We start from the raw sequence: 16398 nt of genomic DNA, 5'->3' as shown, positions 1-16398 counted from the left end.
ATGACCGATGTTAAAGTAAAAAAGCAAAACTAGGACTGCAACTGTTCGGTTAGCTTTTGTGCAAAATACGTTTCACACTGGAGAAGTGGAAAACACATAATAGGCCTGAAACCAGATATGCACCATAATAGGTTCAAAAAGGGGGAGCAGTACCTTATGCACCATGACACTTAAATAATGGGCATGTGTAACTTTAAATAAAATCAATAAAAGCAGAGTAGCTCTCACTACACCAATGTGCAGGTATGAGGAAAGTGGACTAGAGGCCCCTCGTTTTGAGTTATATTACTTTTTGGCCCAGCTCCAACATGCGGCCCGCTGGATGGTAGATGAGGACAACTGGGGAAAGCGGCTATTGGCTGGCTGCGTGGACCCGGAAGACCTGACGGTGGCATTGATGAAGGGAAGGGCAGACGATAGGGGTTTACCACACCTGGTGCGTCATACTGCAGCTATTTGGCAACAATTTGTGGAACAAGAACTGAGACATGCACCTTTCTATATGGAATAACCCATCTGGATATTGGCCCTGTTCAGAGACATAGGGAATATGTCTTTTCAGGCCTGGAGGGATGGCGGGTGTGAGGTTCTCGCTGATTATATCCCAATGAGATGTTCTTAACCTTTAAGCAAGCGTGTGAGAATTTTACACTTGGGCAGGGTCACTTCCTTCAATACAGAGGGATCCAGGAAGTAGTAAGAATAACCTGGCCCCAATACCCAGATATACCCCAGCAGACACACTCTCTGGATCTGCTTCTTACATGTGGCTCTGGCTGCAGCCTAATATCGCTTTTGTATTAGGCTATGAGACGGGACTCTGTCACTCGATCCCCCTTGTCATAGGCAGCTTGGGAGAGGGACCTTAATATTGCAATAAAGAATAGTACTTGGTTGTCTATTTGTGAACTTACACGCACAGTATCCTGTAACGCCAGGTTTAAACTGATCCACTATAATTTTTTACACCGTACCTATCTCACCCCGGTGAAACTGCAACGTATCTTGCGCACTAGTGATGGCAAGTGCCCAAGTTGTAGGGCAGATGACGCAGACTTTCTGCACCTGGCGTGGGCATGTCCTGAGAGGCATCAGTTATGGGCGCAAGTTGTGGAAAAGGTGCGGACGAGTACAGGCCTACCCATTCGAGAATAACCAATCCAATGTTTGTTGGCCCCTGTACACAAACCTAAAAAACGAAAAATTGAGAATAAACTTTTGAGACTCATGCTGGTTCTGGCCAGACGTAGAAAAGCGATAAATTGAATGGAACACAGGTGCCTGGATATCCCCACATGGTTACGGGATGTTAGGGAATGGGCCCTAGTTGAAGAAACGCACATGCAGCTAACTCGCAAAGATGATAACTTACAGGCAGACCTAATGGAGTGGCGCCAGTTGTGTGGTACGACCCTCAACCCAGAAGGGGAATATGCCATTCAGCATTATTCAACATCTAGTGGGACCACCTCGGATGGGGGGGAAATCCGGGATGGGCCTTACTCGGGGGATTGAGTGTAATGAATACTCCCTGGCAATTACAGCGCACTAACGTGATGTCCATAATGTAGTCTTGTTGTCAATTATAATGTAGCCCAATCTAAAACATTACCCTGTGTGCCTCCGAGATCATGCTTAAGATGCTAATGTACTATTGTATGCTCTAAGTTTAGTTGTTTGTATAAGCAAAAAAATAAAGAATGAAGTTTAAAAAAAAAAGAGAGATTGCAATGGACATATTCTTAAGAAGCAGAACTCTAGTCCTGGCCATGCATACACATTCTAGGGGAAGGCAGGCGCTGTTTGTTTTACTGATAAGTGCGTGCTGGGCCACCCGAGAAACGCAGAGACAGCTTCCTTCATAAGGTACCTATTCTGCCTTGTACTTGCTGGCTCTAATTTGTATTTACATTGATAGACCTGCAAATAACGGATCAGAAACGTCTGTATAAATACACTGCGATGGATTTGCCCCCCGCCTACCCCCGCCATTGCTTTTCAAATTTGCCCCTGAAAGTCTTTGATTACATCCTTATAAAATAGCACTTTATACCGCAATATGAAGTCATATGAGCCTTCTCATGTCTCCATATCATCCATAAGTGTAAAATTCCATATGAAGAGAAGTTGCTGTAATTAATGCTAATCAGAAATGAGAATATGAACCCTTTATCCTTTTTGCCACTGAAAAAGATTCAGCATTAGTAAACTGTTGCTAATAATAAATTAGTGCATAATACACATAAATGAAGTATGAAAGCTTGTACCACAAATTGACAAAGTTGATGAAGCTTGGTGAAAACTCTCTTTCATCTGAGTTACATAGCTGAGGTGGGTCTCCTTTTACAACTTGTGTCAGTTGATCAAACACACTATTCCATTTTGGGTATGGGAACCGACCTGTGGCAAGCTCATACTGAAAAAAAGAGAGAGAGAGAATGGTTATCTCATGTAATTCAAAATGATCATTTCTCTTTCTCTATGCGTGCATGAACCCCTTACTTAATGGAAATACATATTTACTAATAACTTGTATCATAAAGAACTAGAAATATAAGTTACACGGACAGTTACATTTGATGGCATAGTGAATATTAACCTCTTGACAGAGGTAGATACAAAAAAAAGCTGGTACTGCCATGCACTGTATCAGTGCTCACTCAGACCATGGACAAACACTGGAGAGGCCCTTCCATTGGCATTTGTCGCTCCTCTAGAATCATAATATAAATCAGAAGGGTATACTGATTAAACATGTTTATGACATACAGATACACACATCAAAAGGGCAACAAAGGGAGTTAAAATGACAAGCTATTGAGCCTTATAGATTTTCGTTACTTACTATTACCTCTGAACAATTGCTAACAGTTGGTCCTTTGACTAGCCAGTCGTCCAAATATGGGAAGACCTGCACTTTTGCTGCCCGAAGAGCTGCTGCCACAGGGGCCAGGCACTTCGTGAAAATCCTTGGGGCCGACTTGAGGCCAAATGGGAGAACTTTGAATTGAAAATGGGCGCCGGCCACCGTGAAACGGAGGTACTTCCGATGGTTTGGGTGGATTGGGATGTGGAAGTATGCGTCTTCCATGTCCAAGGAAGCCATGTAATCTCCCTCGTTGAGGCAACTGAGAATGTCCGAGAGGGTGACCATTCGAAATCCTTGCTTCTTGAGATATTTGTTCAGATTGCGTAGGTCTAGGATCGGTCGCCATTCCCCTGTTTTCTTTTTTATGAGGAAAAAACGGGAATAAAAACCTGCCCCTCTCTGACGATTTGGAACTTTCTCTATTGTGTTTTTGAGAAGCATAGCTTGCACTTCCTTGAACAATAAGTGAAGACGAGGGGGAGGGGGAGGGGGAGGGGGACCCCTGGGCGGAGTTGGTGGAGGTTTGGTGATGAACTCTAGGGTGTGACCATGTTGGATCAAGTCTAACACCCACCGATCTGTTATATTCTGCCATTGCTGTTGGAAAGCAGATATCTTCGCGCCCACGGGAAGGTAAGGGATTGGAGGTGGCGCCCAATTGCTCTCACTGTTTCTTGTGACTGTCTCTTCCTTGGTTGTTTGCGCGCCTTCTTCCTCCTTGGCGAGAGAAACCAGCCGATCCAGATTGTCTATAAGAGGACTGATAGTTTTGGCGGTAATGTTGTTGATATTGCCTGCCTTGCTGGTAATAACTTCCTCTGGACGAATAACCTCGTCTTCTAGCTCCACTGAACGATCCTCTTTTATATTGCAATGATCCTAGTGACTTTGCAGTATCTGTGTCAGTTTTAATCGTTTGGAGAGCCTCATCGACATGTTTCCCAAAGAGGGACTCTCCGTCATATGCCATGTCCAGTATTTTCAATTGAACTTCCGGACGAAATGTAGTGGCTTTTAACCACCCTTGACATCTCAGGACAGCTGCCCCAGCCAACTGTCTGAAATTCGTATTAGCCATATCTAGAGCGCAGTCGATGGATTCTTCCGCTGCCCGCTCTCCTTCCATTAGAACTTTCCTGGCTTCTTGTATTTTGTCCTCTGGCAATAGCTCTATGAAGCTAGCCATCTCTGACCACATTTGGCGATCGTAGCGCCCAATAATCGCCATTGAATTTGCTATCCTGATAGATGCTGCAGCCATAGTGGAAAACTTCTTTCCAATAAGGTCTAATCGTCGCCCCTCTTTATCTGGTGGAGTAGAAATAGGGGTAGCTGGGTTCTTAGACCTTTGTTGCGCCGCTTGAGAGATTACCGAATCCGGGCGTGGATGACCAATAAGGCACGCCGGACTAGAGAGCGGAGCACGATATTTCTTTTCTATTCTGGGTAACACAGCAGGCACAGATGCAGGGTTTTTCATTATTTTTATGCCTTCCTTCCAAATATACTCAATCATGGGAATGGCTCTAGATATCTTCCTTGTTTCCTCTTTAAAGTCATGGAGAAAACACTCCGTTTGCTCCACTGTAACCGGGAGCTTAAACCTGGTTGATGCCCTCTGCATCAGGTTGTGAAAACCACCTACATCTTCAGGCGGTGAATCTGAAGGTTGTGGAGTTGGAGGGGACGGCATGGGTATAACATATTCATCCCATGGGTCTGATGAAGGTATGTTAGGCAACTCTCCATCTTCTACCTCCTCTTCTGATGACGTATCCGGAGTTTGTGGAGGCAAGACCGGTTGCGGAGTTTCCACGACTGGAGAAACCGGTGGATGTTGCTGAGGAGGAACTGCAGTATCAGATTGAGGTACTTGCGGTGGAAAACGTTGCTTGTAATCCGCCAGCATAGCCTGTAAGTCCTGTATCAAATTAGGCGGCAACTGAGTGACTTCCGGGACTCTAGGCCACCTCTGATGTTCCAATGAATGAGGCACTATGATGTCCTCCTGGTAGTAGTGTTCAGCGTAGGAATCGTCTTCATCATCATCTTGGCACTTGATGACAAGCTCGGATGGGTGACGTGCCACACCAAAAGCACCCTCATCATCATCATCATCATCTTCAAAGTCATCTTCTTCATCATCAGCATAAGTTTCTAGAAGATGAGAAGGCATAAGTGGTGATATATATGAACCCTGTTGTCTCTTATAAGACACGAGTTGAAAGTTTTTTATCGCTATTGGCGTACAAAAGGCCTGATTCCCAGTAGTAGGTCTTAGTAAAGCTGATTCCATCGATCTTGATGGCCCCGGTGACCAAGGTGCATCCACCTGCTGAAAGGATGCCGTCGTCGACGGGTTTATCGTCGCCGAGATCGACGACGGGGGCATTGTCGACGATAGATTTGCCGTCGACGGGACCGTCGTCGATGGGCTCGACGTCGACGGGACAGTCGTCGATGGACTCGACGTCGATGGAGCCACCGTCGACGGGACGGTCGTCGACGGGGTAACCGAAGACGGGCTCGTCGTCGACGGGATAGACGTCGATGCTTTCTTCGTCGACGAGACAGTCGTCGACGGCGGCGTCGACGACTTCGTCGACGGGCTCTTCTTGGATGATGAATTTTTCGATGATGATGGCGTCTTCGTCGACGAGTCGTCCACAAGAGTTCTTTTTGTCACAATACAAATTTTTGTAGACACAATAGGAGTAGTAACAGATGTAGTGGATATCATATCCATAGAAGAAGAGGTTGAAGTAGAGACAGTGGTCACTGGAGAAGAGACAGTAGAAGTCTTACTCACAGTTTTCTTTGCCGGATCGTTGGTGGCTGAGGCTCCAGAGACAGAATGTTTGGATCTCTGTGAAGAGCCTGAAGTAGAGTGGGAGGTCTTAGCATGCTTTCTCCCCTCACTTGTCTTATCCTCTTGAGACCTCGCCCTCTTGCTAGAGGTAGAGGCTCTGTCGTCATCATCCGTGGAAGAGGATTTAAGCCACAAAAGGACTCTGGCCTCCCTATCCCTTAAGGTCTTGGAAGGGAAGGTAAGGCAGATCTTACAGCTTTTTGCCTCATGCTTGGGATACAGGCAATAAATGCAGTCCTTGTGCTGGTCATCCACATGGACCCTCTTCTTCTCGCATGTTCTGCAGGGTCTAAACAAGGCCTTCTTGTCAGACATCTTGAAGCTCTTGAAGAAAAAACTGAGTCAAGACTCAGGGAGACTCCCTTCCACACGACGTGCGGTGAAAATCTGAGGAGAGCTGGCTCTGCAGGGAAGGTTCTAGAGGGTGCTGTGAGCTGATTGGTTGGAGCAAAGACTTTGGTCCTTTTAGCATAATGATGTAGATAGGCTACTATAATATAGGCCTCAGGCCTTTTTCTAGGGCCTACTACTACAAAGTGCTTTTGGCACTGCTTTTTTATTTACCGTGGGACTCCCGCCTCGACGACGGGGAATGATTCAGGCATGTGAATCTATGAAAGATACCCCAATACTGGATAATTGTTCGTTACACTTGGGACATATCCAAATAAATATGCATTCAATAATGTATTGCTGAAATAAACTAATCATCAAATATTAATGGCAAAACTCAAATGCTAAATTGTCATTAGCTACATGTGAGCGGTATGATCCCATGATACTTGCATTACTCTAACATTCACATGTTTGTATGGCCTCTACGATTTGTTTTGCATTTTTAGTTACGCTTTAACCCCTCCCCTGCTGGTGATGGAACCGCTCCGTCATCAGCGGCAGGCGTGCTGTGCTGATGATGGAGCGGTTCAGTCATGGCCCGCTCGGCACGCCTGCGCGGATTCCCCGCCTGCGCGGAGCGTTCCATTGAGCGGGCGGGGCCGTGACGGAACCGCTCCGTCATGAGCACAGCGCGACCGCGGCTGGTGACGGAGCGGTTCCGTCACCAGCATGGGCGCGCCGCCACCCCCCCGCCCTGTTAGCGCTGCGGCGGAACAGCCGCCGCAGCAAAGGGGTTAAACCAGTATCGACAACACCACCTGTCAATCCTTTGCACTTTAACTCCCAAATACGTATTCAATTTGTTTTTATAGGTTCCGCAGTGGTCGTGTGGGGCGACGCTAGTCTTAAAGTCAATCTGAATTAAAGTTCTTAGTATAACATCCATGCGAAACGTATTTTTTAAACGTAAGTTTCAAATATGTTACTTGACAAATATGAACTTTGAATCAGGCCCAGGCAATTGTGCAAATTCATGCTGATCATTTTGCAGTGTGCTCCACTGATAGTAGTCCACAGATAATCATTATAAACCGAACTATTTTATAGGAGCGCTGGGCAGTGTTTTATAATTTCAAGAGCGGAGACACAGTAGGGCTACAAAAGTTTCTATATTTAGAAAATGCATCAGAAAATGCACTGGCTGTGTGCATCCCCATGCCCTTATGAGCCTTACTGCTCAAGTTAAAAGATACCCAAACATCTATATAATTATCACTCGGTATTGGCTCGATCAGAAATTCCACTAGCTCCCATGATGCTGTGACAAATTCATGACCAAGTATAAATAGTCTTCAACTGAATTACTATAAGCCTCTTAATTATGTTATGAGAAACGAGTTTGATTTAATAGTGTACTAGAATCAGCATACATGAGTAATTTAATAGGTGTACCAAGTAACTTGGGTGGATGAGACCGCAGACCAAGTACTTTGGATAATCAGCTATTTTAATTTTAAGGTGGAGTGGAATGAGGACACTCCACAGCTTCAAATCGCTGCGTGCAACTGCTACAGAGCATTTAACTTATCAATGCGGCGATCTTTCTGATTTTCCAAAGCCTAGAACTTAGGGAAGTCCAAACTTGACTTGAGGTAAAAATTACAATGTCTATTATTTAAGTTTTGAGTTTAAAACATAAATAAAAAGCATTGTCATTTACAATACTAATAGCTTAAACTCTCGCAAATGCGAGACCTATTGCATTGTAATAAAGGGCCTTCTCGACCGCTTGTTAGATTATAAATATCAGAGGAAGAGACCGGCCAGCGACGTTGTCAAAGAAGTGATAAATAGTGCAGTGAAAAAGATGTGTAAGTGTTGTAAATTACACCGACACAAAGTATGAAGTGAGAGTTACATATGATCCAAGCTATAAACACAAACAAAGCGCTCCAACACCTTTTGCACTGTGACTACACTGTCGCGGCTTAGGCGGAAGAGCGGGAGCTGGGGGGTATTTACTGCCCTCTCCGTGATTTGAGTATGCAGTGTGGCATTGCGTAATGTCATAGCTATCTTTGGCCTAATAAACACTCCAGCTGTAGTAGGGCCCTGGCTTCACCTCTTGGTGCCGGGCGGGTTGTGCTTTATGGCAGGCATGGAGAGAGGGAGGAATGGTCTCGGCTGCAGCCCCGGCCTCGTACAGTGTCCCTGCTATTACTAGTGAGTGAGAGGCACTGAGGTGGTGGTGGTGGTACTGGTGGTATTGGTGGCGATACTGATGGTACTCGTACTGGTCGTGTTGGTGGTGGTACTGGTGGTATTGGTGGTAGTGGTACTGGTAGTATTGGTGGTGGTACTGGTGGTGGGGGTTGTGGTGGTGGTACTGGTAATGGTGGTAGTGGTACTGGTGGAGGTGCTACTGGTAATGGTGGTGGTGGTACTGGTAATGGTGGTGGTATTGGTGGTGGTGGTAGTACTTGTGGTGGTGTTCCTGATGGTATTGAAGGTAGTGGTGGGACTGGTGGTGGGACTGGTGGTATTTCTGGTGGTGGGACTGGTACTGGTGGGGGTGGTACTACTGGTGGTGGTGGTGGTACTGGTGGTGGTGATACGGGGGTATTGGTGGTAGTACTGGTGGTTCTGGTACTGGTGGTGGTGGTGGTACTGGTGGTGGTGGTGGTGGGGGGGTGATGGTGGTACTGGTAGCGGTGGTACAGGTGTGGTGGTACTAGTGGTGGTATTGGTGGCAGTACAGGTGGTATTGGTGGTGGTACTGGTAGTATTGGAAGTGGTATTGGTGGTGGTACTGGTGGTGGTACCTGTGGTGAAGGTATTTGTGGTGGTCGTACTGGTATTTGTGGTATTGGTGGTGGAGAGAAAGTGGAGGCTTCCACAACATACTCTACTACTGCATGCCTTGCAGAGCGAGCAGCGAATGCGCGCTGCCACTAGGCTTGATCTAACAAACTAGCAAGTGTTCTTTATGAACAGATCATAAGCCATCCACAGGAGTTCTATAACATTATTCAAGGAACTCCCAAGGTCTAAATAATGAGTAGAGGGAACTAGAACAATAGCAATAATTCTTATTGCTATGATTCTGACAAACATTTTTCAAGGAATATGTAGCTTAAAGAACAAGTTACTTACCTTCGGTAACGATATATCTGTAAGAAACAGTAGTTGGTATTAGATTCCTTACCTTAGAATATCCCCAGGCGTCAGACTGGATCCGGAAATTTTTGCGTAGCAGTACCCTTGCGCGTCGGCAGGCGTAGTCTGCGGCTCCGCGTCCGTCGTCGGCATCGTGGGCGCGGTGATGACGTTGTCGGAGTACTTAGACGCCGCCTCCGCGTGCTGACGTCAGTTCTTAGACACAGCTTTTCCACACCAGAAACGCAGAGCCATGTTAAAAACCAACACTGGTGCCATTGAAACTAGGGCCCTGAAAGGGCATGACCTTAACCCTAGATATCGGTTCGCAGAGCGGGGAGGATGGGTGGGGCGGTAAGGAATCTAATACTAACTACTGTTTCGTACAGATATATCGTTACCGAAGGTAAGTAACTTGTTCATCTGAAAGAAACAGGTTGGTATTAGATTCCTTACCTTAGAATAGATACCCCAGCAAAACCAACCTCGGTGGTGGGTTTGCGAACCAATAATCACACCAGAAAGTCCTGGAGGACGGAACGGCCAAATAAGCTATACCCCCGGACTTGGCTGTCCAGGCAGTAGTGTCTTGCAAACGTGTGCAACGATAACCACGTAGCTGCCTGACAGATAACCTGCAAGGGGACACCCCAGTCCAGGGCAGTGGTAGCCGCCGTGGCCCGAGTGGAATGGGCCCTCAGCCCAACAGGAGGCTTCTTCTATGCCAAGGAGTAACAAGCCTTGATACACAAGACGACTTACCGAGAGATGGTCCGCTTGTGTACCGCCCGTCCCTTCTTAGCGCCCACGTAAACAACAAAGAGTTGGTCATCCACCCGGAACTGGCGTGTGCGATCCAGATAGAATGAGAGCGCAAATTTTGGGTCCAGACAGTGGAGCCGCTCTTCCTCCTTTGAGGGATGCGGCGGTGGAAAAAAGGTGGGCAAGGTGATAGACTGCCCGATGTGGAAGGCCGTGACAACCTTGGGCAGGAAAGAGGGTCTAGTCCGCAACACAACCTTGTCCGGATGGACAGAAAGGAAAGGAGGTTTGGATGAAAGAGCCAGGAGCAGACTCACTCTCCTGCTAGAGGTGATGGCAACCAGGAAAGCAGTCTTCAGAGTAAGAAGGCGGATAGGACAGTTGTGAAGTGGCTCAAAGGGAGAGCACATCAGATAAGTAAGAACCAGGTTCAAGTCCCACTGAGGCATCACGAATAGAACAGGTGGAAACTTTTGTGTGTGATGCCTTTCAGAAAACGAGTTACAATAGGGGACTTGAACAAAGATGGTTGATCAGGCAGCTTTAGAAAGGCCGAAAGGGCGGAAAGGTGGCCCTTGATAGTGCACAGAGCAGAGCCCTGCTGGGCAAGAGAAAGAAGGAAGAGAAGAACCTCAGAAAGAGGGGTAGAGAGAGAATCTACAGCCTTTGCTGTGCACCATGCCACAAATCTGTTCCACCTGCAGGCGTATACCGACTTTGTGGAGGGACACCTGGCTGCCAGAATGATATTACAGACTTCAGGAGGCAAGTCAAATGGCCTCAACTGTCGCCGTTCAATCTCCAAGCATGGAGGTGGAGACTGGACAGGTTGTGTTTGATCTTCTTCAGCACTCTGGGCAGAAGTGGTATAGGCGGAAAGTGGTACAACAGACCGCAACTACACTCGCGGCGAAAAGCGTCTCCGAGCGAGTGCCGCCTTGGAAATTCCAACACGCAGAACTGATGGCATTGCACGTTCTCTTCAGTGGCAAATAAATTTAACCAAGGCTCTCCCCACTGCAGAAAGAGACCTTGAGCCACGTCAGAGTTCAGACGCCATTCGTGATCCATCATGCACCGGCGGCTGAGTTCGTCCGCCCTGGCGTTCAGAGAACCTGCCAGGTGTTGAACCACCAGGGTCACGCCCTGATGTTCCAGCCACTGCCAGAGGCGCAGAGCCTCCTGGCAGAGGGTCCACGACCCCACCCCGCCCTGTTTGTTGCAGTACCACATGGCGGTGGTGTTGTCCGTGAACACCTGCACTACACTCCCCCGGACAGAGGGGAGGAATGCCTTTAGTGCAAGACGAATCGCCCGCAGCTCCAAAAGGTTGATATGGAGCCGGGACTCCGCCGGAGACAAGAGGCCTCTGATCTCCGCCTCTCCCATGTGGCCTCCCCAGCCCTGGAGGGACGCATCCGTCACAACTACGTGCTCCGGTTGGGGAAGGGAGAGGGATCTGCCTCTGACCCAATCGCGGTCCGTGAGCCACCACTGCAGCTGTCTCGCAGTGCCCTCCGAGATCAGGACATGGTCGGACAGGTTGCTCTGATGCTGGGCCCACTGAAACTTCAGGTCCCACTGCAGAGCCCGCATCCGCCATCGGGCGTGATGCACCAGAAGGATGCAGGAAGCCATCAGCGTCAACCTGACCAAGACATTGGGATAAAGGCTGAAAGATCGGAATCATAGCCTGAATATCCCGAACCAGCTGCTCGAGGGGATAAACCCGAAACTGCGCAGAGTCGAGAACCGCTCTGATGAAGAGGAGCTTTTGAGAGGGACACAAGTGTGACTTCAGCACATTGATGGAGAACCCCAGCAGGTGCAGGAGGTCCGCCGTCATCTGGAGGTGCCTGACGACTGTCTGGGGCGAGCCCGCCTTCAACAACCAGTCGTCGAGGTAGGGGGAAGACTGAAACCCCTGCGCAGATGAGCTGCGACCACCGCCATCACTTTCGTGAACACCCGTGGGGTGCTGGTAAGGCCGAAGGGGAGCACGGTAAACTGAAAGTGCTCGTGGCCTACCGTGAACCGCAGGTAGCGCCGGTGGGCCAGCAGGACGGGTATGTGGAAATAAGCGTCCTGCAAGTCCAACGCTACCATCCAGTCTCCTGGGTCCAGGGCAGCTAAGACCTGAGCCAGTGTCAGCATTTTGAACTTCTCCTTCCGGAGGAAGCCGTTGACGTTCCGTAGGTCCAAGATAGGGCGTAGGCCCCCTTTGCCCTTCTTGGGCACCAGAAAGTAGTGGGAGTAGCAACTACACCCTACTTCTGGCCCAGGAACGCGCTCGATGGCCCCCTTGGCCAAGAGGGCCGTAACTTCCTCCTGCAGAAGCCGCAAATGATCCCCGATACGCGGTGGCATGGCTGGAGGGGTCGTCTCGAAGGGGAGGGAGTAGCCCCTTTGGGCGATTTGCAGCACCCACCTGTCCGATGTGGCAGTGCGCCATTGGGAGTGGTGATGGCGAACCCTGCCCCCCACTGGCGTCACATGGGCCCGAAAGCACGGACTAGGAAGGTTTTGAGGCGGATGCTGCGGGGGAAGGTGTGGACTGGCCTCGCCGTTGTCCCCGACCGCCTCCACGGCGGTTTCCATGGCCGCCACCGCGTTGGATGTTAGTCTGCGGCGCTTGGCTGGCAGCACGTGTGGGGGCTCCCCTTCCTTGGCCACGAAAGGAGCGAAAGGCACCCGTTTGCTGGCGCTGGCCGAGAGGCCCAAAGACTTGGCCGTAGCCCTGGAGTCCTTAAAGCGCTCAAGTGCATGGTCTGCCTTGTCGCCAAAGAGGCGACGGCCAGCAAACGGCATGTCCATGAGGGTATTCTGGACATCAGCTGAAAAGTTGGCGGACCTCAAACAGGCGTGGCGACAAATTGCCACCGTCGTTGCCATCGCTCTGCCCAGTGAGTCGGTGGTATCCAGCCCACACCGGATGGAAAAACGTGCCGCATCTCGACCTTCCACAAGGGCTTGGGCGAGTTTAGCCCTGACCTCCGCCGGGCATTGTGGAAGCACGTCCGCGACCGGGTCCCACAGGGAGTGGATGTAGCGGCCCAAGAAGCATGCAGTGTTGGAAGACCGCAGTCCCAGACTAAGGGAGGAGAATATTTTCTTTCCGTAATTCTCATACCTCTTGGATTCCCGATCAGGCGGAGCTGACTGGAATGCGGTGTGAGAGTTTGAGGCCTGGATGACCAGGCTCTCGGGGGTGGGATGGGTGGACAGGAAACAAGGGTTCTCCGGGGCCGGGCGGTGGCGTATGGCCATGTTCCACTCTACAGGCTGGCCTGTAACGGGCCTCGACCAAGTGCCCAAAAGAACGTCAGTTAAGGCCTCATTAAACGGCAGCAGAGGCTCAGCCGAGCTTGACTGCGGTTTAAGGACCTCAGTGAGGAGGTTAGTCCTCACGGCCGCGACGGGGAGCTCAAGGTCCAAGGCCTTGGCCGCCCACGTCAACACCACATTGAAGGTTGCCCCCTTTCTGAAGCCACGGTAGGAGGTGAGACAAAACCAGTGTCTGGCGAAGTGTCCAGACCACTGGCATCCCCAAGTCCACCTGTCCAGTCCTCCTGGGACTGACACTCACGTGTCAGGGGGTCCTCAGACACCTCCCAATACTCCTCCTCACCCATCTCCTGATAATCAGGGTTGTCAAATGATGGGGCCGGTTCATTGAAGTAAAACTCCCCAAGCGGTGTCGAGAGCCAGCGCCAGAGGTGACACCTGAGTTTCCGGCGTCGGTGAGGTCGTCAGGTCAACCGGCGACGGTCCGGATCCAGAAGCGTATCCAGTGGGGCCCTGCTGCGCTGGCGGCGTCGGGGCCGAAGCACCCGACCCGCTAGGGCCCCCAGACGGGTCCGCGGGGCCCGAAGGCGCCGCGGAGCCCGCCGGAGTGAAAGACCTCATGGCCATGAGGAAGCGCTCTATCTACTCCGGCATCGCTTTCTGCCCAGGGACCGGAGGGTATGGGGCAGGTCGCGACGCCTGCGACTCCGACGGAGCCGTGTGGGCGGTGTCACCCGAACCCCCGGCCGCGTCGCGCAAGCGTCGGGGGGAGTCGGAAGAGCGATGATGTCTCTTCGACTTCTTGTGCTTACCTGACGACTTCGAGCCTGAGGAGTGATGGCTACTACCGGAGCTATGATGGCTCCGACCCCGCGACCTGTCCCTCGACCTCCGTCCGGACCGGGACCTCTCGCGGCGCGGGGCCGACTGCTGGAGTTCGAGCCGCTTCTGGGACCGCTCCCGCCTAGCTTTCGAAGTCAAGGCCCGGCAGTTGGAGCAGGCCTTGTCGTCGTGATCGACGCCGAGACAGTGGAGGCACCGGCGGTGAGGGTCGGTGACCGACATCAGTCGGTCGCAGTCCTCACAGGGCTTGAAACCTGGCATCCCTACCGGCACCGTTCGGAGTCGAAGACTCGAAAAATGATCAAAAGGGATCGTAAAAAGTTTAGTCAAAAAATTACTAAGGTACCACTTTTTACGGATCTGCTCTGCTGGTGCGGAAAAAAGAAGAACTGAGGTCAGCACGCGTCTAAGTACTCCGACGACGTCATCACGGCGCCCACGACGCAGACGACGGACGCGGAGCCGCCGACGCGCAAGGGTACTGCTACGCAAAAAATTCCGGATCCAGTCTGACGCCTGGGGATATTCTAAGGTAAGGAATCTAATACTAACCTGTTTCTTTCAGATATGTTTAAATACATGTGGACGGGGACATGTTCACGATGGTACCTATGTAGGAATAGATATCTGCAGCTCCGCCATGCTGAGTCTTCAACTGCAGATTCCTACGGTTTGGTCTGCCCTGGGCCCAGGTGCGGTGAGGTGGTGGTCAAGGGAAACTGCGTGCCCCCCATTAAAGCTGAAAGGCGGTGGGGGGCAGAGTAGAGAGGCTTGGCAGGCTGCGGAGCCTCAGCGTCAAGATGGCGGCCGGAGAAGTCGGAGAGGAGTGGACGCCCCCTAGTCACCAGGGACACCGCAGCATGCTGCCTGACTACCCGTGAAATCAGCAGGCGAGTGACATGGGTCTGCAGCCCAGGAGCAGCACTTCTGCCCTGAGAAGACGGGTCACCGGAGGGTAGTGGGCGGTCTGCTGGGGGACACCCCTCCCCACCCCTCTTGACCCACCGAGTGACTGGCGGCCCACCAAGCCAGCTCAACCCGCTCCCTATGTCTCGCCGGGGGACCGAATTGGAGAAACAGAGGGCCCAATAAAGGGAGCTCCTGGCAACGGAGAGGCTACGACACAGGAGCGGAATCCAGGCTGGTGGCGGCGGCAAAAGCAGCGGGCCGGCGTCGCCTGCACTAAACAGCAGTGATTCGAAGACCTCCAGTCGGAACGGGCTGATTGAGGCAGAAGAGGCAGCTCCACCCCGGTAAGGGCCCACAGCGGAGGTGTGGAGTGTGAACCTCCACACCCCTGAGGCAGAAAAGGCCTGTGGGAGGCATAGAGAGACCCTTGTCGGGCTTATTAGAAGAGGCCTGGCCTCTGAACCCATGGGCCCCTAGGGCTCTGTTGGCGCCTGCGGGGGTCGCACTCCCGTTCTCTTCCTCATAGTGACCATATTGGCAGAAGGGGGACTCCAGGCAGGTGCCTTGTGCCCGACGGTTGGGGGGAGCACGGTGTTGATTGTGTCTCCCTGAGGGAGCTTCCGGGATCGCACCGGCTCCTGTTCCCGACCCGCTCTCACACAGCCACAGAAGAAAGGCTGAACAGCCCACCAACGGAGTGGATACAGATTCCAAGACCAGGAGTAGCCCAACTGACATAGTTGGAGGAGGACAGAATAGTGGCCACCGAGACCAAAAAAGACCCCACCATCAAAGATCTCCTTGCGAAACCTTCCTCCAAACGTTTGGGAGAGGGTCGAGATTGAGCCTCGTCAGACCACTTATCGATGCGGTAAGCCCAGGCCCAAGATGTAGGAGAAGACGGCCCGGTCACACATGGATTAATGGAATCTCTCCTCAGCACGTTTAGAAATGAAATTGGGACCCTGAAAATGGAGATGACCAAAGATTTGAAGGAGATACGCCATGAAATGGGCGTGCTGAACAACGTGTAGACTCCGTAGAAAGGTCAGGAGATGCCAGAAAAGAGGAGCTGGAGGCGTGCAGTAGCAAACTATTGGAAACTAAGGATCGTAACGCTGATCTCAACTACTACCTGGAAGTCTTAGAGAACAGGCACTGGAGATCTAATATCAGAATCAAGGGCATTCCACTACAGGCGGATGCCGACCACTTTGAGGACTTGGTCCTGCGACTATTCCGCCAGATTGTCTCAGAGCTGGAAGGGAATGAGATCCTCCTCGGTCGCCCATCTGAGATGCCCACCATTCCGCAAGACATTATCAGCGAGGTGTGTCACCAACCCCATGTCCCAGTTGAAGAGATAAAA

The 16398-nt window shown here is 50.9% G+C and overlaps 1 protein-coding gene across 11 annotated transcripts in view; it reads right to left on the bottom strand.

Moving 5' to 3' along the window:
• Positions 1 to 16398, bottom strand: part of MAP2K4 (mitogen-activated protein kinase kinase 4) — a 767786-nt gene that overhangs the window by 136907 nt on the left and 614481 nt on the right. For all 11 annotated transcript variants that reach the window (XM_086930577.1, XM_086930576.1, XM_086930571.1 and 8 more), the window contains one exon: positions 2268 to 2416. In XM_086930577.1, the coding sequence (XP_086786703.1) occupies positions 2268 to 2416 (149 nt within the window). The remainder of the gene's footprint in view (positions 1 to 2267; positions 2417 to 16398) is intronic.

The sequence above is a fragment of the Lissotriton vulgaris genome, chromosome 7 (genome assembly GCF_964263255.1).
Source record: "Lissotriton vulgaris chromosome 7, aLisVul1.2, whole genome shotgun sequence".
In the NCBI taxonomy this organism is placed as follows: Eukaryota; Metazoa; Chordata; class Amphibia; order Caudata; family Salamandridae; genus Lissotriton; species Lissotriton vulgaris.
Note: the sequence above shows the minus strand (reverse complement) of the source record. Positions and strands in the feature narration are given on the sequence as shown.